The sequence below is a fragment of the Cricetulus griseus genome, chromosome 5 (genome assembly GCF_003668045.3).
Source record: "Cricetulus griseus strain 17A/GY chromosome 5, alternate assembly CriGri-PICRH-1.0, whole genome shotgun sequence".
Taxonomy (NCBI): domain Eukaryota; kingdom Metazoa; phylum Chordata; class Mammalia; order Rodentia; family Cricetidae; genus Cricetulus; species Cricetulus griseus.
In genome coordinates, this window is record NC_048598.1 from 28,467,604 (window position 1) to 28,493,499 (window position 25,896).

The 25,896-nt window shown below is 36.5% G+C and overlaps 1 protein-coding gene across 5 annotated transcripts in view; it reads right to left on the reverse strand.

Annotated features, from left to right (window-relative positions):
• Kifap3 (kinesin associated protein 3) overlaps nt 1–25,896 on the reverse strand; it is a 111,842-nt gene that overhangs the window by 47,149 nt on the left and 38,797 nt on the right. For all 5 annotated transcript variants that reach the window (XM_027417177.2, XM_035445127.1, XM_027417178.2 and 2 more), the window contains 6 exons: nt 16,515–16,615; nt 8,772–8,880; nt 7,382–7,494; nt 4,362–4,527; nt 3,466–3,591; nt 2,515–2,613 (listed from right to left, as the gene is read on the reverse strand). In XM_027417177.2, the coding sequence (XP_027272978.1) occupies nt 2,515–2,613; nt 3,466–3,591; nt 4,362–4,527; nt 7,382–7,494; nt 8,772–8,880; nt 16,515–16,615 (714 nt within the window). The remainder of the gene's footprint in view (nt 1–2,514; nt 2,614–3,465; nt 3,592–4,361; nt 4,528–7,381; nt 7,495–8,771; nt 8,881–16,514; nt 16,616–25,896) is intronic.

Sequence of the window (25,896 nt, forward strand, 5' to 3'; positions counted from 1 at the left end):
CACAGACATATGCACCTATACACATAGGAACATGGACACACAATACACACAATAAATAAAAAGATAGATAAGGAACTGTACATTTCAATTCCTAAGAAGAAATCCAAAGCAATCCAACACAATAAATAAGAAAAAACTGTAGTTCAAGAGACCTTTCCCGCAGGGAGGGGGTGAAACTTTATATGTGAAAAGCTTTATATGTGAAAAACTTTATATGTAAAATTTAACTGAGAGTTCTAAATCTAATTCTAGTAAAACAACTTGATGCTAAAGAAAGTAAACACCTTTAGTTTATTTGACCAAAAGACTAAGTCACTTCTAAGACAAAGGAATGGTTCTCAGAATTAGGATAGGAAATACTTGTAACTACAGAGCTCTCCTTGGAAGCAATGCAAGACAGATGACAAATGCTTTAAATTGCTGAAGGAAATAACTGTCAACTCAGAATCTATATTATGCTAAATTATTATTAAAATGACAAGCTATTTTCAGATAATCCTATTTTATGGTTTATATATAATATTACTACATATAAAATACATCATTATAAGTGGAAGTCAAGTCAAAAGAATAGCAAAATAGGATACAAACAAAGATAGGAACCAAGGAAATGGAACAATATATAAATTTAGGTGGGCACTGGTTTTTAAAGGGCAATTAATTAAAATGTCAAGTTGTATAGAAATCTATTATGCCCCCCCCCCCACACACACACGAATTTGAAGGGAGATTCTCTGGACATCTACACAATGTTGATACTAGAGGCACTGAGTTACTAAATAACTCAGGGAGAGAGACCATGGAGGCCTCTAGAAAAATACATGCTTGTCATTACTGTTGGTTGTCCACAAAAAACAAGATGATAAGACCTTACTACTGCATAAGACAAAAACATAACTTGGTTGCAAGATAGAGAAGTTAAGTGTCAATTGTACTGGGAAGCATCTCCTTGCTGGCTACCCTTCAAAGTGCCAGAAGATGATACGATGGCTGCCAGGAAAGAAAAGGTATCAATGGCCTTACCTCTGTCTAAACCCTATGAATTACAAAATCAACCTGCCAGACATCTATGCAATAGTGGCATGACTGTAATGGGGGTGACCAAACATTGTGTTCATGGATTTGAGGCCTGCTACACAGACACTGCAGACTCAGTCAAAAATCCATGCCTGGGAGGAATATAGGTCCTAGGGAAAACTAACTACTGCTGATCAGCTAAATTGATACAGCATCAAACTGCCTTCTAAGTATCTATGTTGATACACAAAAGTAAATGCTACTCTCAGCCCCAATAAGTGAAACCCCTCTTTAGTACTAACAAAAAATCCTTAAGATGAAATAGGTTGTCTTTCAAAAACGTCCCCTAGTACACACGAGTGTCATTCTGTTTTGTGTAGTGACTTTTCATAAAGATTTTTACGGGCTAGAGAGACACCTTAGTCTTTAAAGGTTATGGCTCACTACCAAGACTTTAAGAATACTTTAATGTTTTGTCTGTGACCTGAAAATAGACTGAAGGTGAATTAAAAATCAATGGATTAATTAATTTCATGGAGGAGATTTCAAGATAGCACATTATTCAGGCTGAGAAATCTTTCTGCAGGCTTCTTCTTTGAAGCAAAAGGCAAGGATGTGAAAAACATGTAGATTGACCATTAAAGGCATGCAATTAAAGCTTAAGGCAAAGAGGCTGTAGGTACTAAAGAGACTAATGCTACTAAGAAAAAGTAAAGTAATTTTCAGTCAGACAACAGAACAATAGGAGAGAAGCATTGAAGGCATTTCTTTGGATTTCAAACCAAGACTTTCCTCTGAAAATAGCAAGCCTCCAGGGCACCCTTCTGAAAAAAAAAAAAAAAAAAAAAAAAAAAAAACTATCCAGGCACACAGAGACAGCTGCACCAACAGTGCAAGCACAGCTCTACTAGCACTCAAGTGTGTTATGTACCCTGGTATTGTTCACTTGGGCTGGTTTTGCAAATATGTAGAATGGGGATTTATGGGCTTATGAAGGATTACACCAAGGTTCCAGACAAAGTCCTTGAAGACAGGCAGTGTGTAGATGTGTTGGATTTCCTACAGGAAGCCCCTATGAGGCTTATGCATGAAGCTGTGAAAGTAAAGTTGAAATGGAGATCCTTAGGAGACTTTGCTATTGGAATAGCAAAAATGCTACAGGCACTAACATGTCATGTACACTCACAGTCTAACCATGATTTACTAGGCTATTATTAGTGTACTTTGTTTGGTCTGTGGTCCACTAAGTGAAGTACAGTTTTATACTGGTGGCATGCTGGCATTCACAAAGGTTCTGAAGTACTGCAGATTTCAGATTTTCTTTTAATCCCATGCTAATTTCAGGTAAACGATTACCATAGAACACAGATTGCCATTTTTCTTCATTTCAAAGTCTGCTGTTTTCTATAGTGTTTCAACATTTGAAAGAAAACACCAAAAATGAATTTTTCTACAATTGTAAATTATTATTATATATTTTAAACATTGAAAGGATACGTGTTTCCTTGATTATTACATCTCTTGTGGCCTGATGGAAAACCATCTGGTAGAAGACATAAATTATCTGACACACAAATTCATCATCTTCTTGCTGAGCTGAAAGGAAAGAGAAGCTTACATGACAGAGTTCTCTATTTACACACTGACCTGAAAGCATCTGGGGAACAACAGAGTGATGGTGACAGGCAGACAAGTAATAGTACTTGAGTTAATCCCCCTACCATGTTGACGTCACATGGAAAAAAATTTAAAAAATGGCACCTTCTAAAGTCTAAGTCTTTATTAGGAATTGAGATACTGGGGCAGAATGTGGCTCAATGTCATAAATTACTGGGGAAATTTAAATTAACACCACCAGGAGATACTGGTAGGAAGGCTGCAACTAATGAACTGACAATGCCTAGAGTGGTGGTGACAAAGTGCAGCTTTAATTGTCCTGCGCTGGTAACTGGATATTGAAAACTGGCACAACTACACTGGGAAACAGATTGGCACCATTTACTGAAAACTAAACATAATGCCAACCCTCTGACTCAGCAAATCTACTCTTAGGTATACACCTAATAGAAATGAGCACATATAAATGGCCAAAGGAAAAATTTTAGAAATGTTATTTATAATAGTTAGCATCCCGAATGCCCCATACCACAAAAGCCATCAAAGGCACAAAAGTATATATTTATAATATAACACTATACAGCAATGAAAAAGAGTAAGTCTATACATAACATAGATGAATTTCAAAATATCAGCCCAATTTCATATACACAGTTAAAACCCAATGCCATTTTTTAACTACATAATTTAGTTACTTTTATGATTAGTGAAAGAAAATATGTATTTTCTTTCAATGTTACAATGTTACAATATGTAACATTACAGATTGTAGCTTGTATTTTAAATTTTAAAATAATATCTTTTATGCTTTGGCATGAGAATAAGACTTACCATTCAGCAGTTCAATGAGTGCTGGGATTATCCCAGATTTAGCTAGCAGTGCAGCACAAGAGTCATCCATAGATACAGTTCCAATCATTATAACCACTTCTAAGACAAGGTCATCCTCTGCAGCACCTGGCAAAATCAAGGCAGGGAAGGTTTTCAGAGTGTCCTGAGCAAACCCATTGGTTCTGTCAAAAACCAGTGTATAGAAAAGATGCCACGCTTATAAACCTGTCTTTTTACTTCACATTTTTCCTGTTTCTCCAGGTCAGCCTGTGGAACTGGTGAGACAATAGGATGGTGTAAATATATATTTGAAAATACACTTGAAAATAATGTAAGCAGATGGTAAAAGGCTCTTTCATGCTTCAAAGAACTGTGTGTGTGCTTCCACATCTGTATGTATACATGGCGCAGAGGGGACGACACACACTTGTTAACAGTAAAAATTTAAAAACAAAAATAAATAGGGAAGAGAGACTGATGTTATGAAATCACTCAGGATAAATGAGGACTTAGAAAACAGGGGACTTGGTAATAGTCCTTCTAAAACCAACGCTGTTGGAAGAGTGTGCTGCCTAGATCAATGGACTCACACAATGCTGTGTGAGAAGCCCTATCTAAAACCTAGAGCGGGTGTTGGTGGCACACGCCTTTAATCCCAGTACTCGTGAGGTAGAGGCAGGTAGATCTCTGTGAGTTCAAGGCCAGCCTGGTCTCCAGAGCGAGTGCCAGGATAGGCTCCAAAGCTACACAGAGAAACCCTGTCTCGAAAAACCAAAATCAAAACCAAAACCAAAACCAAAACCAAAAAACAAAAACAAAAACAAAACAAAACAAAAACCAAAAACCAAAAACCAAAAAGCCTAGAGCTTAAGCAAAGCTACAGAATGGACACACACCTGGTTTCAGCTTATCTTTGAGGAATGGAACCAGCTTGTACTCCTTCAGAACCAGCTCCCAGTCTAGGTCTGGAATGGTCAGATTTGCCAGAGTCCCCAAACACTCAATTACAAACTCCTCTTCTTCATCACTGGAGATCTGGGCTGCAAGGTCCCCAACATAATCCTGAGGAAGCAGAATGCAACAGAATTAAAGTCTAGGAGAGGATGCAATCTAATAACTGAACCCACTGGTAGAAACAATGGAATGGAGTTAACTAAGAGTTTGATGGTAAGCTCCAGAAAGGTAGACTGAATGGACAGTTATAACATTACAATGTAGAGTGGGATTTCTTTTTCTTCTCTTTTCATTTTTCTTTTTTTAGCATGGTGAAATAAGTGATTGTGGCGATTGTACAAAGGTGCACAGATAGGGGAAGAAGGGCTGTTCTCTGCAGATCCTGGATTCTTGAAGACTTGATCTCAACCCACACATCCATCACTTACTGGCTGTGAACCTTAGGGATACTTCAATTTCTGAAAACCAGATAACACCTTTTTTTTTTTTTTTTTGAGACAGGGTTTCTCTGTGTAGCTTTGGAGCCTATCCTGGCACTCGCTCTGGAGACCAGGCTGGCCTCGAACTCACAGAGATCCGCCAGCCTCTGCCTCCCGAGTGCTGGGATTAAAGGCATGTGCCACCAACGCCCGGCCGGATAACGCCTTTTAAGAATATAATGTTGGAACTATCATTTATACAGTAACCACTTCTCACATATTAAAGCTATTATTGTCATTATTTCAAAATGAATCTTAATATCTTATGGGCTGGAAGTCAAGCTTCAAGTCAGAGAGCATTTACTTGATAACCAGTCTATATGGCTAATAATCTCAACAAATATTAAGTACCTGCTAAATGTGAATAATATTGTTATTGTGGCAGAAATGTTGGGGAACATATAAAACCTGTTCTCACAATGCCTTTAATCAATCATTAACAGCATTCGGGGGCTCTCTTATGGTGATGTGGCAAGCAGATAATGAAGTAAAAATGCTCTAGTTTTTCAACTTTTGCAACTGGCTAAACTGGACACTTTTGAAAAGACAGAATAAAGAACATTTAGATACTTTTGCTTCTAATGGAATTACCCAGCTGATCCAACATCCTTATGATTATTTAACCTACTACTGTAGAGTATAGGGCTGTGTTATCTGGCAAGTTGTGGTAGGTAATGGAGAAAGAATTGTGGACTAAGCAGATACAGGGAATAAGGTCTGATCATGAGCTTGGGTCATGGAAATGTGGACATATTGTTTACATTCTGTCTGTTGAAGATATGGATTTCTAACATGATAGTAGGCATTCACTGATGCTCAGATGTCAGTATAGACACATTTTCAGAGAAACAAACAGATAATAAAATGGCCCTCACACTGAGAACAGCACTTAAGCAATGGCTGAATCAAATGTCCAAAAAAAAAATGGGAAGGAAAGTGGCCTGGGTAGAGCAGCCAGGAGGAAGGATAGAGACAATCCCCAGAAGACTGACTTCTGCCCTTCCTGTTTGTACAATACAACCACTTGTGGAGTTTTTGGAAATAGCATGCTCAGTCATTTCACTCTCATAGGAAGTAAACCAAAGCTCACTGATACAGACCAGTACAATACTAGTTCATTTGAGTGAGACACAACATTGCTGGACACAGGCCTTTCTGGTTCTCTTACATCTGGGTTATAGGAACTTAAATTACCTCAGGAATCCCAAATTTCATAATTTCACATTACAGGAAGGATGACTATCAATAACCATCCTACCAATTTTAGTAGGATGTCAAATATACAGTAACTTCTTATTGTAGTTTAAACTATATCTTTCTGAAAAGCATGAGCCCTATTTTGGGCTAGTTCATGATCAGAGAATTTAGACACCTGGGTTATCTGAATTACCTCCTTTGTCTTCTCTTTTTTGTTTGTTTCATCTTTTTGAAGCATTTACAAATTGATGACGTGTGTTCTATAACAGGCACATGAATAAACCTTTAACTGTGGAATGAGTTTTAAGTAAAGTAATCATGACAGCTAATTTGTCTCAGCACTCACTTGGTATCAGGAGTTTCTCAGCACCTCATTATTATTATGACTCTTTGAGAATGGGGCTCTTTCTAAAGCTCACAGGTGAGAGACACAGTGAGACTCAAGGAGGTTAAATGACTTGCCCCAGCATCTGTGTCAGGGCTTGGGTTCTTTACCATTCTGCTCTAGCTTTCTCCTTCAGAACTCTGGGGAACAAAGGTGACAAAGGAACAGGAAGCATGCCCTTGCAATGCACATGTGCCTGCCATGCTGGCCTTTGCTCTGTATTTCCATCAAAGCCGGGGACCGCAAACCAGGTGCTCCAGCTACTTTCTGAAACTTTAAAAGAAAATATACCAAACTAATGCAAAATATTAACATGGGAATGTCTATGTATGTATACGTGTGCAGATAGGCATCTGCACATGTACCGAGGTCAGTGAACAACTTCAAGAGTCAGTTCTTTCTATGGATCTTGGGATTGAACTCAGGTAGTCAGAGGGCAATTTAATTATGTTAAATCACTGTTCAATAACTGTTCCCATTAATGGGTTTTTGTGACACTGTGATGAATATACATAAGAATTTTGACTATATTTACCACCATCATTACCTTACCCCTGTCTCCTTCCTTTTCCTAACAGCCTCTCCCAAGGGCTCTTCCCCCTTTCCCCTTGAAAATACTGCCAATTGAGGGAAGCCAGACTCAGAAAGATAGATGCCACGTGTTCTCTTTTGTGAATCCTAGCTCTGGATTTTTTCCTTCATTTAATCTTTGGAGAATTTTACTCACTAGTGCTGCTGAGTTAAACTCATAAAGGTTTCTCCCAAGAGCAGAGGTGGCTTGAACCTTGAGTAAACATCTGAAGAGAATCCAGGAAAAGCTGTCTCCCCAGATGCAGCTACAGTCTCAAGGTCTACAGTCTCAAGGTCTATTTTGACAGACAGAAAGCTGGAAGGTACTCACGATGAACAAATTTTTAGTGGGTCCATCATGTTGGGAGATGTTTCTGATCATCTTCATCAGCAGTGGGTCCTTGAGCTTCAGAGCTCTTTTCATGAGCATCTTCAACCCATTTCCTAAAGCAGAAAAACAGACATTTCTGGATAACGCTGAGGTTACATCAAGCTTCAATAGCTTTTTGTTTGGGTATATCCAGTACAATGCAGAATCCTTAAGTGTACAGTTGAATCAGACAAATGTATGTGCTGTGTAACCCAAACCACACACCACATCCCCTTGTGCCCTGCCTTTCAGTTTTATTCCCCCTACACAACTATTTTTTTCCCTTTACCCTTTCTAGTCTACTTCTCCAATTTTTCAAACATAGATGAGCTTTATGAGCTACAGCTTCATTAAAATAGGCTCATGTAGCATATGCTTTCTTGGGTTTGGATTATGTTCCCCAATTAAAAAAAAAACACTTTTGAAAACAATATACATCTAGGGATTCTAAAAATACAAAACTGGAAACACATCAAGAGTTAGAGGGAGGATAATTACTACAGCAATGTTTATGTTTGAAAAGAAGTGCAACAAGTTAACTATGCAAAAGAGTTGAATAGACCATGATAAAATCATAGCTCAATTTTCTTTTCTTTTTAAATAAGCTTATTTTAAAAATGTTTGCTATTATTTTTGTGTATGTGTGCACATGAGGTCTGTGCATGCTTTCCTATGCATGTGTGCAATGGCATGCATAGGGAAGCAAGAGGACAACTTTGAGTAGTGAGATCTCTTCCTTTATGGGGGTTTTTGGGGTTGAACTCAGGTCACAAGGCTTGTGTGGCAAGCCCATTGAATAATCAAGCCCTCTTGCTAGCCCACTTTTATAAAAGTATCTTATTATATGGAATAATATTCAGAATATTTTTAGAAGGCCATTTTATAAGGCAAAGAGAAAAATCACATTTTTATTCAAAATTTTATAGAAGCATTATACAAAAATTGATTAAATTCATTTCTGAGTGGTAAGAATAAAGATTTAAGATTTTTGTACTTGCTCATTTGTATTTTTTTATAATGAACATGTACTCTTCAAATAAGTAAAAACTGTTCAGAAGACACTGAAACATCCTAAGATAAGCCATTTTATCTGGATACTATAGAAAGAATAACCTCCTATTCTTACATTTCATTATCTTTCAAATAAATGTAATTTGTGCATAAAATATTACCAAGGAGTATATCCATCAGAAAAGGATATCCCATGAGACCCATTAAGAATTCTAAGCATACTGAAGAAACTACTTAAGAGAATTTGCTTATATTGTATTCTTTCTTTTATTATCTATTTCTCAGTATATCTAAATTACCAAATGCTAAAGAGGCTACCTGTGAAGCTCTGTGCACTGACCTTCACAGATAAGCTGGACATTTCTCTTGTTAGCAGCAAGATTAATGCAGAAAGAAATCAGCTCCAAGTCAATTCGTTCATCTGAACATTCGAAGAGCATCTTCATTAACTAGCAAGAAACACAGTTGTATTTTATTCAAAACACCAAAACAAAGCCCAGAAGTATAATGTATTAAGTAGTCTCTAATTACTGGAAATATGGTAATCTACACTTTATTACAAGCAGGAAAAGCTTTAAATGTTAAATAGCCAAAATGAGTAAATAGGTAATGAATAACTAAATGACCAGTATTAAATACAAATTTCCAAAGAGAGTAGAGAATGCTAGAAATATCAAATAACACCTCAGCACATTAAGGAACTAAAAATATTGCCTGGAAGCTGAACAGTCCAAATAAAGAAAGTGGCTCATATAAAAGTGACAAAGGAGCAAGGAACACAATTGTTCTGAAGAACTGAAGAAAGCCAGGCATGGCTGATGAAAAAAGGCTGAGAAAGCTAGGAGCCAGATCCTGCAGCTCCTGTAACACAGTAAGGACTCTGGGCTCCGTCCTAAGGATATACCCAAATTACTAAATGCCTTTGGGGAGGAAAAGTGTCAGGAAAAAAAGCATATGAATCAGGACAAACAATGTCACGTTTTATTTAAGACCATACAAAAGGATTACACAAAAATAATAAATGAATAGAACATCATATATGTAGATAGAAAACTCCATCAAAAATGATAGCTAGCCGTGCTATAAAATAAAGAGAAATAAGAGAAATAAAAGGAATGATTAGAGATATATTGAGAGAAGAGAATCAAAGTGGGACTTAATAAGTAACTAGACACTGGGACTAATTGAGAAAAGGAATCAAAGATGATTCCTGGGATCCTTCATTGAGAATGTCAGGGATGCTGTTGCTAACATCTAGTAAAAATGTTGGGAGCTAAAATGGGAATAGTGCTTTTGGTTTGACATTGGTAGAGTTTAAACTGCCAGTGACAGTGTAAGTATAGACATTCAGTAAGAAGCTATAATAAAGGCCTAAGCTTATGTCTTTATTGGAGGTACAATGTTAGAAATTGCCACATACAGCTGATTTCTAAAACTGCATACTAGATACTGAAACTTGTGCATAGACATAAAATGAGAAAAAAATTCAGGTAGAGATGAAGAGAGGGTTTGGGAAGTAACAAACATGTCAGGAAAGAAAAGGTAAGCTATATATGCTAATAGTGATTTATTTATTATCACTATATATATGCGCATGTGTTTCTGTGGGTGGGTGTGCACATGTGTGGAAATCAGATGATAACCTTAAGGACCTTTCTTCAGGACCCCTCTTGTTTTTTCAGACATGGTCTCTTATTGGAACCTGAAATTCACCAAGTAGCCTAGGCTGGCTGACCAGCATCTCCCCATGGCCTCCCCTAGAGCTTGCACTGTCAGGTTTTTTCTTTTTTTAAAATATGAGTTCTGGGAGTCAAAGTCAAGACTTTATGATTGTGTGACAGACATTTTACTGACTGAACTATCTCTCCAGCTCTATGTCAGTAAGCTGTAAGTGAGCAGACTCACATGATTCAGAAAACACTCTTCTATGGGAAAATCAACAAGTTAAATTAGTACATATTAAGCACAGATAGTTTTGGTAAGTCAAAGTTGCTTATGAGAGATAAAGATACAAACACATAAGTTTTATGAGAGAGATATAATAAAGACATAAAATATAAAACACTCATACTTATAACCTAAATGTTTCCATGTTGTATTTTAGCATAGTACTTTTCAGAGCCATACACTTTATTAATAAGGTTTATTATTATTTTTATATTTTTATTTTTTGAGATTATAATTGCATTATTTCCACCATTCCTTTCTCTCTTTCCAATTCCTTCCATGTACTCTTCCTCCACTCCAACACACTCGCAAACTCATGGCCTCTTTTCCTTTAATAATTATTGTATAAAGCAAAGTGAATAAATTTTTATTTTAGAATTTGGTCTGCAAACTATGGTTTTAATTACTTTCTATGTGAGTTCCAGGTATCTACAAAAAGGACATGCAGTCAGCATAGACAAAATCAGTATTTTCTGTTGTTAGCAACAAATAGCTTGAAAACAGAATTAACTAAAAACAGTATTCTATTCCAGTTGTTATGCACAATTCTAATAACATGGTGGTAATCTATATGCAGAAACACTTTAAGAGTTGAACCACTAGCATATATCATGTCCTCCTCAGTGGGCAGGTCACAAACCACAAATGCGTCACTAATGAATCTCTGAGTAAAAGATCTTTACACACAATAATGTTATACTATAAAAAGACTCTAAGTCAAAGATAAAATTATCTTAATTTACTGGATATATATATCTAACAGATTTGCTTTCTGCCAATTAAAACATAACAAATTAGCAAAAATGTGGGTGATTATCCACTAATTAATATAACTGTTTTCATGCTATAATTCAAAATCTGCTATCTTCCTTCAGAACTTTGACTAATATGAAACTTTTTATAATGAAAATCTATAACATTGAAGCAATGCTTTAAGAAGGTAAAATATTTATTGTAACATATTTACTTCAAGTTACTGTTTGAAGTATGAAGATTGTCCTTGAAAAAGAAGGTTGCAGGTGACATGTTTAAAAGGTATGGATTAAAAAACCAATTTCCTTGCTAAATCTTTTGTAGAAACAATCAAAGATATTTCAATCAAAGAATATATGGTTTGAAAACTTTATTACCCCATCCACAAAACTGAGAGAAAATTTAAGTATGAGTGAAATGTATCTTAATAGAAAACCACTGCTTCATCTTAATAAAAACACTTCCATTAAAACACTCAAATTTAAAACCAGCTTACTTCAAACTCCAAGAGCCACAGTGCAGTTGTCTTTAATTTGATTGCTACCCATGGTACTTCAAACATAAGGGTAATTACTGACAACTAGGAAATATTAAAACTAGATTTGTTCTGTTTTAGCTGTCTGTTTTCATCTTTTACTAATCTAACAGGAAAGTACTAAAAGGTCTTCAGCCTGTGCAATGAAGAAGCAATAGTGTTCAATCAGACAAGTCCCATATTGAGTATCAGATACCAAAGACCCAAGACTGAAATCACTGTGTCTAGACTCTCTGGCACCTGACTTCACTTATTTACCAGTGACCAGAGGCCAACCCCCACAGCTCTCTGTATTCTCATACACCTCTACCACCCCACCCCCCTACCCAAACATCTTTGAATGATTATGCCAGAACTGTGCATGCCGCAGGAATCTCCTCTGACTGGCTACTCCCTAGCTCTCCTGTTTGAAGTGATGCTCTGGTTTCTGAACTCAGCAGATAATAGCAGCAAGAGCAAAGAGGGCTGTCAGAAAGGACGTTTACCAGCATTCAGCTAAAAAGAAGCATGTAGATCAAAGTGGGGCCAAACAGGACAACTGTGGTGGAAACATGTGGTTCACTCTGACGACTCTTGCATTCTGTTCTAGGGCAAAATATTAAATAACACCATGACATCACTACCTAACCATGTACTTTGATTGGCCATTCTATTACCAATAAATACTTTTATAAGCATCTGGATGGCATTTGCACCTATTTAAACAAAACATGCAGCTCAGAGGTCTAAATAACAATGAACTGTTAATGTGTACTTTTAACTATTATTAGACTACAACCATTAACTCCTGGTTATCCAAATATGCTTACCTGAAACAATCCACCCACTGAGCCCATTAAGATCATACATTAAAAAAAAGATGACCTGAACTCAAATTTTGAAGAATAATGACAAATAGGGAAAGAAAATGAAAACACATTGAATAATTACAGGCAATAAAGTAAAAAGAAAGCAAAGTGATGCAATACTGGGTGAGACTATGAGGAACGATGCATGCATAATCACCTATTCTGGCTATGTAAGATTTTCAGAAACTCTAACCTAATTACAGGGCTATCCTTTAAACACATATAAGATTCTGCATTATGAGGAGTCAAAAAATGATGAGAAAGACTCATGTTTTACTACAAGTCATGCTTTTATTTATTTACAGTCTAGATAGCACATATATATGTCACCTTATGTAATTAAGAATGTAATCATACTAAACATTCTCTCTGATCATGACAACAGTGATACAAATCACTACTGAGCTACTGCTTTTCTGCCTTCAGAATTATTATTGTCTTCTCAGAAAAATTCAGGTGTAATACTTGAAGATCTTTATTTTTAATCTTCAGAGAAAAATTAATGTCAATAATTCAAAAAGAAGAGAACTCACATTGCCCTGCAGACCCCGCCACTGTGACAGGGCTTTCTCTAGTACATAGGTCAATTGGTACTCTGTCCTCTGTAAGTTTAGAGACCACTGGAAGCACAAATGCTGCCCCTGACAGGAGGACATTTTTAATTTCTGAAGGAAATATTCTTTCTTTTATAACTTTTAATTTGCTTTCTATTATTCTTTTATTTTTGCAATGAACAATGGATGGCAACAAAAGCATGTCAGCTTTTATCTAAGTATGTCAGAATTGGATACTAAGAAATAAAAGTTACAGGTTTTAAATGGTACTTAAGGTATAAATATATTCTAGACTATCACTTGGTTTTATCAAAATATTATCATATACTAAAATGTTTCAAGATATTATAATACAATTTGATATACTTAATCTCACTATTCCTCCAAAAGTCAACATTTCAGAAAGATACAAGAGAACAAATGAAAATCCTCAAAATTGTCAAAACTTGAATTGGTTTTAGGAAATTTGGCTCATGAAATACAGATGGCTAATGTTTTAAAAATTCCATTATCAACATGTGTGATATTAGAACACTCAGTCAGGTATACATGGAGGAAGACTTGGTTTTGAAAGGATAGGGGAATTTTTGTACACATCAAATTTTAAGCTACACTTCCAATCATGTCTAAAAATTACTCTTAAACAGACTTCTTTTTGAGTTATTTAAAGTTTCATATTTTTTATTTGAGATTATACATTCTTCAAGAGTAGGAGAATTCTAAATTCAATCTTCAATGTAACAAGTTTTCCACCTTTTCCTGGTTTGTGTTTATTTCCCTTTTAATATTAGTTTAAAAAATCTAAATCTGGATAAAAAGTGTTTCTTTGAGAGTTTTTTTTTTTTTTTTTGGCTGCTTTCCAACTAATATCCTGTAGTCAATGAAGGTCAGGCACACAAGGAGACTGGAGAAGGAACACCCTTTGAAACTACAAAGCAGAAAGCTCTGGAACCCTTGGAGCCAGGCTGCAGTGAATCACCTGTAATTTCTCCTGGACAGGGCTACTCTGTTACTGTAAACATGCTGGACAGCTTGATCACACTGTGCAGGCTATCAGCTGACACAGTCACCACTGTGAGGACATGGCCTGTTGATAAGATGTGCTTTGCCTTCTTTGAAGGACATCTATTTGCTACAAACACTCATGACTTTACCCATGAATGCAAGAGAACGATCCTTTCAAATAGCACCAGTTTTTAAATGCACATAAAGAAAATATTAAAATTCTTGAAAAGCAAACTTTTAATTCTGACTCACTAATTCACTAATTTAGAGTGAATAGAGGGACAGTCAGATTAATGAAGAGAGAAATCTGAGCCAATTTTATTAGAACAAGAAGGAGTTGTGCAGGTAGGAGTGCTAAGTATTACTTTATTAAGTGTGATCCAGTCTTGTTTTCAAAGCCTTTTATTTATTTTATCTATATATCTTCTGAATTTCCTTTTGCTATTTTAGAAAACTCTTCCATAAAAATACAGTAAAAAAAAAAAAGATCAATTAATGTTGCAAGCATCCAGGATTCACATTGTTGGAGCTTCATTACTGGTGACTAATGGATACAGGAGTGAGTCCATGAATGTGTACCCAAGAGTATAATTACCAAGTCTCCAGCCTTATAAAATAGACTAAGAATAAGTATACTTCTTTGAGACCCACAGACCTAACATATGAAATATATCACACAGATGAATCACAGAAAACCATCCTTGAGAACAGCACTGTAAAGACAAAAGTATCTGGATAAGGCATCTTGCCATCACAGAATGCAATGTACTTAAAACTGTCAACTATAATGTAAATTAAAAAGCATGGGACAAATGTGCAAAATATTTGTAACATGACAACTAAAACACTACAAAATTAGTCTTATTTATCGATAATATTAATATGCCACTAAAAAATGAATGAAAATTTTATACTAGAATATAGATGCTAAATAGATGAAATATGTTCACCAATGTTTGAAATGCAAATACATCAAAATTTTGAAGAACCTCATTTTTAGAGAAATGATACTCATTATTGTTAAGGGTGAAATGGTGGCTGGAAATACATCCGTTCTTTTTAGAAGGTAACTGGATCAATATGCAGACTCAGGGCTCATTCATTTTGACCTAGGTATCCTTCTGTTATGAATTGCAGCTAAAGAAAACTCAGTGCGTAAGCACTCATGACTGCAAAGATATGAACAAGCAATCGTGACTAATTTTGTCATGTGCTTACATATGTTGATGCTTTTATGTGATAACCTGGTAAAATCTGACCTTTATATAATTGTGATCATTAAAAACAATACTATATGACTATTACAGACAGTCTGTGAAGAATACTTAACTACATGAGTATATTTATGATCCATTCAGTAAACAATTCCACATATGAAAATGTTACATGTGATATAACCTAATTTATTATTATTTTCATAATGTAAAGCGGGCTGGAGAGATGGCTCAGAAGTTAGGAGCACAGGCTGCTTTTCCAGAGAACCTGTGTTTGATTCCCAGCACCTACATGATGGCTCACAAATGTTTGTAACTCCATTTCCAAGGGATTGGACACTCTTCTGGCCTCTGTGGATACTGTATACATGTGGTGCACAGACAAATATGTAGGCAAAACACATACATATAAAAATAAATGGATCCTAAACAATGTAGAGGAATGCATAGCAAGGTGTTAGCTATCGTTGGGTATGGATAATAATTCTGCATTTGTCACTGCTGTGACAGGCATCACGCACTCTAGGCAAGGGTGCTGCCACTAAGCTACATGCCCAGCCCTAGTTCTATACTTCTAAATTTTTTGATAAAAACTGTACTATTAATATTAAGAAGTATTTTAAGGAATAGGAGATCTAAGATACAAGAGTGAAAGTATTGATATTTCACTTTATTAAAGAAAAGATTTAATATTTTGTTTTTTAATTAGGTCTTTGAGGATTTTATACAATGTGTTTTAATCATCTTCACCAGCTTCCCCCAACTCCTCTCAGGCCCACACCCCGTTCTCTACCCATATAACTTTGTGTTCTCTTTATTTTCACCCATCAAGTCCAATTGTGATGCTCACATATTCTTCACTGTGTGGCCTTCCAGAGGACTGTAACTGACTACCGGGGCAACATTCTCAAAGAAAAGTGACCCTCTTCCCCCAGCTATCAGTTGCTAATCCATCCCTGGGTAGGGATGGGACTCCGTCTCTGCCTTACCTTTCCATAATGGGATTTGGTCTGTTAAAGTTGCACAGGGATGTGTATACTAGTTCACAGGTCTACTGTGTCTGCAGGACACTTTCCTCATAGTCATTTCCTGCTTCTGACTATTACAGTCTTCTTACCCCTTCTTCCACAATGATCCCTGAGCCTTGAGGAGTGGGGGATGCAATACAGATGTTCAATTTAGGGAGGAGTATATTTCTTAAATGTCTTCCTCACTTAAGCTTCTTACCTGTGGTATGCAGTCAGTATATGCAAACATTGATTTAAAGCGGTCATCCATGCTTATATGGTAAAGCACACACATTGCTATTTGTTTGTAGTTTTCATTACCTGGGAACAAAAAAAGTCATGGTTATAATTATAGATGATATATATATATTACTCAAATTAGTAAAGTTAGATACTAAAAACTTTTAAACTGCTAAATCAAATATTTATATAACCTTGACCAGGAAAGCATTTTGACATCCATATTTCAAATCTAAAATTTGAATCACACTTACATTAATTGTGAATTATCAAGACAAATGTCCATTTTATATGATATATTTGGGGGGAAAATAATTCAATTTCTAGAAATTTATTGCACCCAGTAGCCTAGTATAAAGTAGATTGGATCATTGGTCTCCCCATCCTTACACATGAATAAAATACAAGATTAACACAATTGATTTACAGTCATTGTGTATAAGATATTGTAAACAAGTACATGTGAGTTGTAAGTAATGAAATCTGGATTAACAGTGACTTGCTGAAACAAGTAGAATAGCATCAGTAACATAAAAAATAAAGTCCATCAGAAACTAAGAGCCACAAATTAATTATAGTCTGGACAATGACCCTGGGGTTCTGAGGTAATAATATTCTGGGCTAGGGACTTCATTCGGTATAGAGGGCTTGCCCAGCATGTCTAAGTGACGCAATTTCATGCCAATATTAGTATATATAACAAGGTAATTAATAACAAGTGACTAATAGTAATCACATATTAAGCATTTACCATGCAAAAGAGCCATACTTTAGACAGACGACACAGCACTGAATGTTATGAATAGTCTTCAATGAGCTTATCATCCTACATGGGGAACCTCGAGCTTGGGGACAGTAGGTACTTATCATACAACCTTGGAAAGGTTGAGCAGAGATTTAAACACAGGTCTGAGGCCCTCAAAATCTCTTCCCAGTTATAATAGTCTTAAACATTTTTATATCACAGGAGGTATTATTTCCAGGTATCAAGAACTTTAAACATTATTAGATGATAAAATAAAGTTATTTTTCAAGTAGAATAATTTAAATTGAGAAAACATATCTTGTAAAATTGGTTGATTTTGGCAATTGTGACAAGTGTCACATATAATTCCAGCTATTTCAGGAAGGCATGGCAGGAAGATCACAAACTCAATATCTGGCCTACACAGTGAGTTCAAGGCCAGCTTGGCAATTTAGTAAGACCCTGTCCCAACTTAAACAAACAGAAATTGAACTGAAGTGTAGGTCCTTGGTAGAGTGCTTGCCTAGCTTAGCATGTATGCAAAGCCCCAGTCCAATTTCTAGTTCTACCAAAACAAACTATTTATATCAGCAATGAAAATAACTCCTCTGGATTAAGAAAAGAGGTTACTATGTATTATATGCTTTACATATGAGAAGACAAGTAAATGTTTTTACCTTAAATAAAACTATGAATTAATAATTTAACTGCTTAGATTGGAATATATGCGGGAAAGGTATTTTGTATCTGAAATATTTGTTTTTTTTTCATAAGATTATAACATTCAGACAGGGTTTCTCTATGTACCATGGATGTCTTGGAACTTGATCTGTCGACCAGGCTGGGATTAAAGGTGTGTGCCACTACACCCAGACACTTTGGGCTATTTCAAGGTAAATTTCAGATCTCTTACTTGAAAACAAGAAATGCTGAAGAGGACCTTGAAAGATGAGTGGTATGAATAACGACCATTATCTTAAATGTAAAGTTAAGAAACAGTAACAAAGGCGAAGGTAATATTTAAAATCTTAAGATGGAGTCCAATAATCCAATGGCTGTACAAAACATAGTATTTATAACTATTATTTGAGGGCACGAATTTTATTTGGAGAGAAGTATGGTGTAAAATTTGTGACACCCTTCCAGACAATATAAAAGCAGGAATTCCCAATGCCAATAATTTGAGATCAAAGTAATCTATAATTCATAGATTTTTAATAATATTCTATATTTTGACATTTAATTATGCTTACCTGCCACAGAAAATCATGTTTATGTAGGTTTTTATGGTACATATGTACAAAGGCAAAATGTTTTCAATTTTGCTTTCTCAGAAGGCAGGGTATCTCTTAGGTTGGCTCCCACCCCAAGGGACTGAGCTACTACATCTTTTAAATTAGACCTCAGGGGAACTCTCATACTCTATAAAGGCCACTATCTCTTGTTCTTCCAGTTATTTCCTACAAGAAACATGGGCCGGATGGTATGCTTTTCTCATCAGAATCATTGAGTTATAAACTGCCTAACCTACTACAGCCCTTCTATACACATGGCAGGTCTTCCAAATGGGCACTCCTGTAAGAGTTATTTATAACCATTTTCCCTAATGGCATCACAAGCAAAAACAGGCTGTCAGCCATTGGTACGTTGGCATGGCACTCAGGGATCTGCAAATTTTGAGCAGAGAAGTGAACAGATGGAATATTTTGAGAAGTAGGCTTTAATAACTGGATGTGAGTTAGTCAAATCTGTTCAAGTAATAAGGGTTGGTTTGAAAAAATAGCCCAGTTATTATGATTCCTTTGGCATTTATGGCTACAAACATGAATCATGATGAGCTCACTGGCTATTAATGCAGAGGGTATAAGCACTTTGATAGGATTTCCTCAGGAATTCACCGTTAACCAGCTGGATCATTATTTGAATGTGTTACTGAATCATCTTAGCAGTAGAGCAGCCATTCTGCCCAAAATTGGTCATTCCCAGCTGAAGAGTGTTAATACCTTAACAAACTGGTCATTAACTCCAGTAACTGATTTTGCTGGAATTGTCGCACTTACAAAGTACACTCCAGAGTTTATAAGAAGTATTGCCCTGCCCCCCTTCTTTTTAAAGAAATTTACAGCTATAGTTCAGTTAGAGCAGATGAAGCAGAAGAAAAGCAGTTTTCTGGGCAGCTCTCACAACTGGTTTTCTGCCAACTACAGGGTAAAATGCCTGCTGATCAGTTTTGGGTTTTAAAATGTCTTCATTTGTTCATCTCTGGAGTGGTCAGTAGAAATAGCACTCACTCAGTAATTTTGTAAGACACTGGAGGTTTTCCATTCACAGATCACTCAAGCAGAAACGTGAGTTTTGAACATTAGAATACAACACCAAATTTCTGTTCTTGTTATAGACCCAGTTCAGCACCGCAGAACAGACTGAGAACACACATTATGAGCCACATTATTAGCCAGACTCTCATTCCTTTCTATACCCCATGTCATCTTCATCCAAAGGAGAACACTCCAAGCAGAGGAAAATAGGAATCTGTTTTTAGAATAGTGCAGCATCAGGCGTTATTTTACCCTGAAAACACTTTATGAATACAGCATGTTGCAAATGCCACATCTAAGACTAAAACAGCATTAGGACTCTCAAAACCTACTAATAATACAGTATAAAGAAAATATCACAGGCTAAACCTATCTATCAGAAATTATCTGCAGCATTATTGAATACACTTATCTTCTATATCAAAATATACTAAACTGCATTTAAGATTATTATTGAAAATTCTTTTTCTGGTATAGGGGATTGAATCTACGACCTCAGGCATGCTGGATAAGCATTTTACCAATCAGCCACATCTTCAGTATAAAAACATCTTTATATTTCCATATAATTTTATGCTTGTTTTATTTCAGTAAATATATGTATAGATTTGGTTTAAACTGGAATTTGGACAAACTAATTTTTAAGACTGCAACTCTACTGGTTGGTCCTTTACTTTATAATACATTTATTAACAGCAGATATATGAGGACTTGAACAGATACAAAACAACACTTTTAAAGCAAGAGTTATAAGGGAAAACTGAAACCATCAGTACGAAAGTTTAGCAAGAGTTTTGTGGTGAAACTGCTGTGTTCAGTTACTTATCACAATGAGAAGCAAAATTGAAAATCTACCGTTAAGTTAAACATTAATTTAGGCTAATTATATAGTAACGATCATTCCAAGTACTCTAATATTCAAAACTGATAGATTTTCATTCTTTTAGGTATGTTCAACTAGTTTATTTTCGACATGTCTTCAATTAGTTTATTACCTTGTTTATAGTTTTTATTATGCCCTGAGAATAGTGTAGCAACTTGTTTGTATTAAAACTTACAATATGGCTGACTTCAGATACAAATGATAAAGACCAAAATAAAGCCCTTAACAAGGACTGCTTTCTAGCTCAAAATCCACACTACCCACTTAATGTGCTTTGGCCAAATTTCACCATGTAGGATGGAGACACCCCAGGCAATATTCACACACACAGTATTAGAACCAGCTGGTGATAGAGGAATCTTAGGAAAAAAGGCTCCTTGATTTAATTGGGAAAACAGGAGGAAGCATAAATTTTACTGCCATTAATAACTTCAAGCATCTTGATATGGTTCTAGTCCAGCCTGAAGGAAACATGTGCTTTTTGTTAAAGTGTTCGCTACATCTGACCCCTATTGGTTGCTCACTTGATCAGGTAAGAAATGTAGGTTTATTTACAGGATAAATGAGGCCTATTAAAACTGAACAATGCAGTAGTCTATGAGGATCTGCGTTCTGAAGCAGATGTGTGAAATTCCCTAACAGTTTGGTAATAATCAGGCAAAACCAAGTTACTCTCTTTTTAAGTTGACTAAATTTCTTAATGAAAATGATCATAAAAGCAAACTAGTCTCAACTAGATTGGAAAACATTAATCTGACCATTTCCAGTTTTTAATAAACAAGTCTAGAAAAGCTACTCCCAAAGCACTGTTGCTCTTTCACAAAACAGACGTTTTTATTCATTCATTTGTGATTTTGTTGGTAAATTAAAAAAAAAATAAACACAACACACACACACACACACACACACACACACACACACAGAGGAATTTAACCTGGTGGGAGAACACAACTTTGCCAGTTTTCTTAAAAGCCTATGACAGAATGGTCATAAATAATCTTTGGTGTCAACACTGTCAATGTTTACATTCCAACAGTACCTTCTGGTGATCCCCAACAATAGGGCAATCTGGTTTGTCTAAACTGGAGAAGCCAAACATTTCTCGCTTACTCCTGACCTGGATTCACTCCCTACACGCTGATGAAATTTTCTACAGCCCAGTAAAATGCTCTGAATCCCAGAACACTAAACAAAATTCAGGAAAAATAAACCAGGCATCACTGTCACCCTCAAAGCCAGTTCTGAGTCTGCTCACAGAGTGAGAACCACTGTATCAGTTAAGAACTCTGGAAATAGAGACCAGCCTGGTCTACAAGAGCTAGTTCCAGGACAGCCTCCAAAGCCACAGAGAAACCCTGTCTGGGGGGTGGGGGACAACCCTGGAAATAATATGTCTGCCAATGAAGACAACTTTCCAACATCACTCACCGAAATTGTGCAATAGGCTCAACGTAAGCTTTGAAATCAAGGAATCCCCAAAAAGTTAGTTCATGCGCAAACCAACCAACTGAATGACCACCTAGTTATAGACATTAAACTTTGAGAAACCAAGATTTGTACAGATAGAAATTTTATTCAAGATTTAAATTATGGAGAAAAAGAGAGGAGCAAAAATAGTCATTTTTCTGGGTACAATGGCATATCCTATGATCCAACACTAAGAGGTCTGTGACAGGAGGCCAAACCTAGATAGAAAGCAGGACCCTCTCTTAGAGGGGGGGATGAGAGGGGAGAGAGAGGGAGAGAGAGAGAGAAAGAGAGAGAGAGAGAGAGAGAGAGAGAGAGAGAGAGAGAGATTCATGAAAATAGTATTGAGTGCAATACCACCAGAGATAGTGCAGCCCTGATGATTAAAGGAGAAAATGTCTGAGTTAATTTTTTAAATTATCTTACATATGGGTTCATAAATATGTGAAACTGCTTAATAAATGCTAGTCTCAAATTACACAAAATATGAATCTAATTCTTCAATTTTAAGAGATACATTCTAATTTTTGCTTATAAATGAGTTAAAAGTTATTCTGTAGCATTAGCTAAGCACTATAACTTCTAAATATTTATTTTTATATTTATTTTTAACTATGTGTATCTGTGTCTCTGTGGGGATATATGCACAAAGCTGCAGGTGCCCCAGAGCCACAGGCATCATATCCCCTGGAGCCTGTGTTACAGGCATATATGAGCCACCTGACATGGGTACTAGGAAGGGAACTTGGGTTCTTTGCAAGAGCAGTATAAGCTCTTAACCATTGAACCATCTCTGCAGCCCCACTTTTGAATACTTTAAAAGAACAATTTGCTACCCAGGCAGCAGTGGCATAGGGCTTTAATCCTAGCACAGGAGAGGCAGAGGCAGGTGGAGCTCTGTAAGTTCAAGGTCAGCCTGGTCTACAGAGCTAGTTCCAGGACATCCAAGACTATACACAGAAACCCTGATTCCAAAAAACAAAGAGAGTTAAAGAGAGGGACAGAGAAGGAAAGAGGAGAGAGGAGGGGAGGAAAAGAGAGGGGGAGAGGGAAGAGAGGAGGAGGAGGAAGAGGAGGAAGAGGAGGAGGAGGAGGAGGAGGAGGAGAGAGAGAGAGAGAGAGAGAGAGAGAGAGAGCACCTGGAATAAATCTCCTATTTTATATATTTGAATAGTGATACCTGTGGGAGGAGGGTCATGTTTTTATTTTCCTTCCAATGTATTAAGGACCAATATTTTAGTAAAATACAGTAAAAAAGAATATTTTAAAAAGTAAATTTTATAACATTTGGGACACAATATTTTGTTTATTCAAACTGTTGTATATGTACACTAAATTTCTGGGCATACTCATTAAAGACCAGTGATAGATTAAATCAAGTATTGTTCAGTGGACCACACTTGGAATGTAACTCCTGTCTTTAATTACACAATTCATTAATGGAAGCTGTGTGAGTAAAACTAAGGTGCTATCCTAATGCTAGCAAAGGCAGAGGCAGGTAATAAAAATAGTTTTGGTTCTACCACATCTCTCTGTGCCACTACCATTACGCTCCTTTCTCTTTCTTCATCTCTGTCACAACATTTGTGGCACTTTCTAGTCACAGAATTCATATACAGCAATTCTCACATCAGATACTCTGAGCAATCTTTTGGGCTAGAAGAGAGGGAGAAAATAATAGAGGACACAAGAGACGTGAGGAAGCAGTGTACTACACAAACATCTTTGGAGGACACTTAATGGGCTCTGACTGAGATATGTAAAGTTACTGCAAGTTTTTTTCTTTTTTGTTGTTGTTTAATCTCATTTTTAGATTTTTTATTTCTTGTTTTATGTGTGTGTGTTCTGCCTGTTTTTATGTATGTGCACCATGTGTGTCTGGTACTTGTTACTTGTAGATGTCAGAAAAGTGTGTTGGCCTTCCTGGAACTGGAGATACAAACAGGTTGGAAGTCACTATGCAGGTGCAGAGAACCTTTGTAAGAGCAACAGATGGTCTTATCAGCTTTGCCTCTCTCCAGCCTGCAGTGGTGGGTTTTTGAGTAGAGAGGAATTTAACTTAGTCAACAGGATCACTCTGCATGCTGTGTTAAGAGACTGTAGGACAAGAGGGTAAATACAATGACCATCGAGAATGCTACTGTGATGTTAATTTAGAACAGAGGCTTGTGGCTGGGACCATGGTCTAGTGGTTCTGTCTTGAAAGAGAGCAGACAGTTTGGATGCAGGGTGGGAGAAAATAAAGGAGTCAAGCGCTAATGCCCCAGTTTGGGCATGTTTAATTAGAATGATGGAGTATCATTTGCTGAAATGAAAAAAGACTGGATATCCTGAGTTACTATTCATAGGTTGGGTAGAGATCAGGAGCTCAGTTCTGAACTCAGTAAGCCTCCAGTGCTAACAGAGCTTATAAATGATGACATCTGGAGTTGGGGCACCAGAGAGGAGGCTGGTATCATGTATTATTTTACTTATATTCAGGGTCATCCTTACAGGCAGAGTATTTAGATGGAATGGACAAGTTACCAGAGGAATAGTACAGCTAGAAGATAAAGTCCAACATAAGAACTGAGGTGTATTCTAATGTGTACAGACTGGGAGTTAAGGTAGAAGCAGAAGACTGAATGTGACTGGGAACTTAGGTAGCAGGAAAAGTCTAAAGGCACCATATCCTGGAAAACAAATGACAACAATTCAAGGAGGAGGCAACTGCAGAAATGCTGTCCAGTAGTTTAGAAGTGGGATGATGGGCATGCAAGGGAGGCTGTGGGAGGAGAGAAGGGGGAGGGGCAGAAGTGAGGTACAATGTACTCATCTTCATTCTCCACTCATCTCCTCCTTTCTGTTTTATTGAAAGAGTGCAAACAGTTCAAAACAAAACAGAAACAGCTTCCTCAGCTCCCCTGTGCAGCTGTACTTGCCTTTTCCCAATCTTATGGAGGAACCAGGCCCTCTTCTGTAGGCCAGTGCATCTGTCCCTTCTACTCCAGTCACTTGTTCAGGATGGGATTATTGATGCCAAAGTGGAGGAGCAGAACTCTCACCTAGTAGTATGTTAGCCATCCGGGATTTAATGCATGATGCTGACCCACTGTGCATAGGACCTCCTGTCTCCTTCCCCATGATGCCATGTCTCTTTCAATTCCATACATGCCAAGTAAACTGGGAAAGCACTTATGGACAAAAACAAGGAAGGTGATCTAACAAAAATGTAAAATGTTTGGGTCAAATGGGAGAGTTTGTGGCCTTACCTATGCAAATGTAAAATTATTAATAAGAATACGGATGGGGACATAAAAGAATAGATGAATGAATAAATAAATAAATATAATAACAAACCCCTCAAGATCTAAGAACCCACATACACAGAAAAACAAGAAAATACATTCTGACAAAAATCAGAACTGTCCTCTTAGTAAAATCTGAACTGCTAATTTGAAGGCGTGTATTACTACTGCAGGGTCACATGAATGAAATTAGCAGCAACAGCTTTAGAGCAATGCTCCAATGCAGTGGTTTTCAAAGTGTGATCATAAGATTCAGTGAGGAGGCCTCAAAAATCTCATAATTTTAACAAAAGCTCTAATGCAGCACCTTTTTATTTTATTAAAAATCTTTTCCAGTTTTTAAATTCCCGTTTTCTTATAGGCTTAAAGCTGATCTATATAGTATATGATACCAGAGAAGACGTTTGAGGGAGCTATCAGAGTCAGCTGTGTATAGCAAGGCTAACTGCATATAAAGACATATGCAAAATGTAAACAGGGCCACTCTTCTCACTATTTGGGTGTGTGTGAGAGTAAAATTATGTTAACAGGTGGCAGGTTTAGTTATTTTCACAAACGCAAAGATTCACATGTTTAAGATGAGACTTGTACATCTGTTTACTTTTATCTTGAATTTAACTCCCTTTGAAAATGAAGTTAACATTTTAAAAGCTGATGTTATA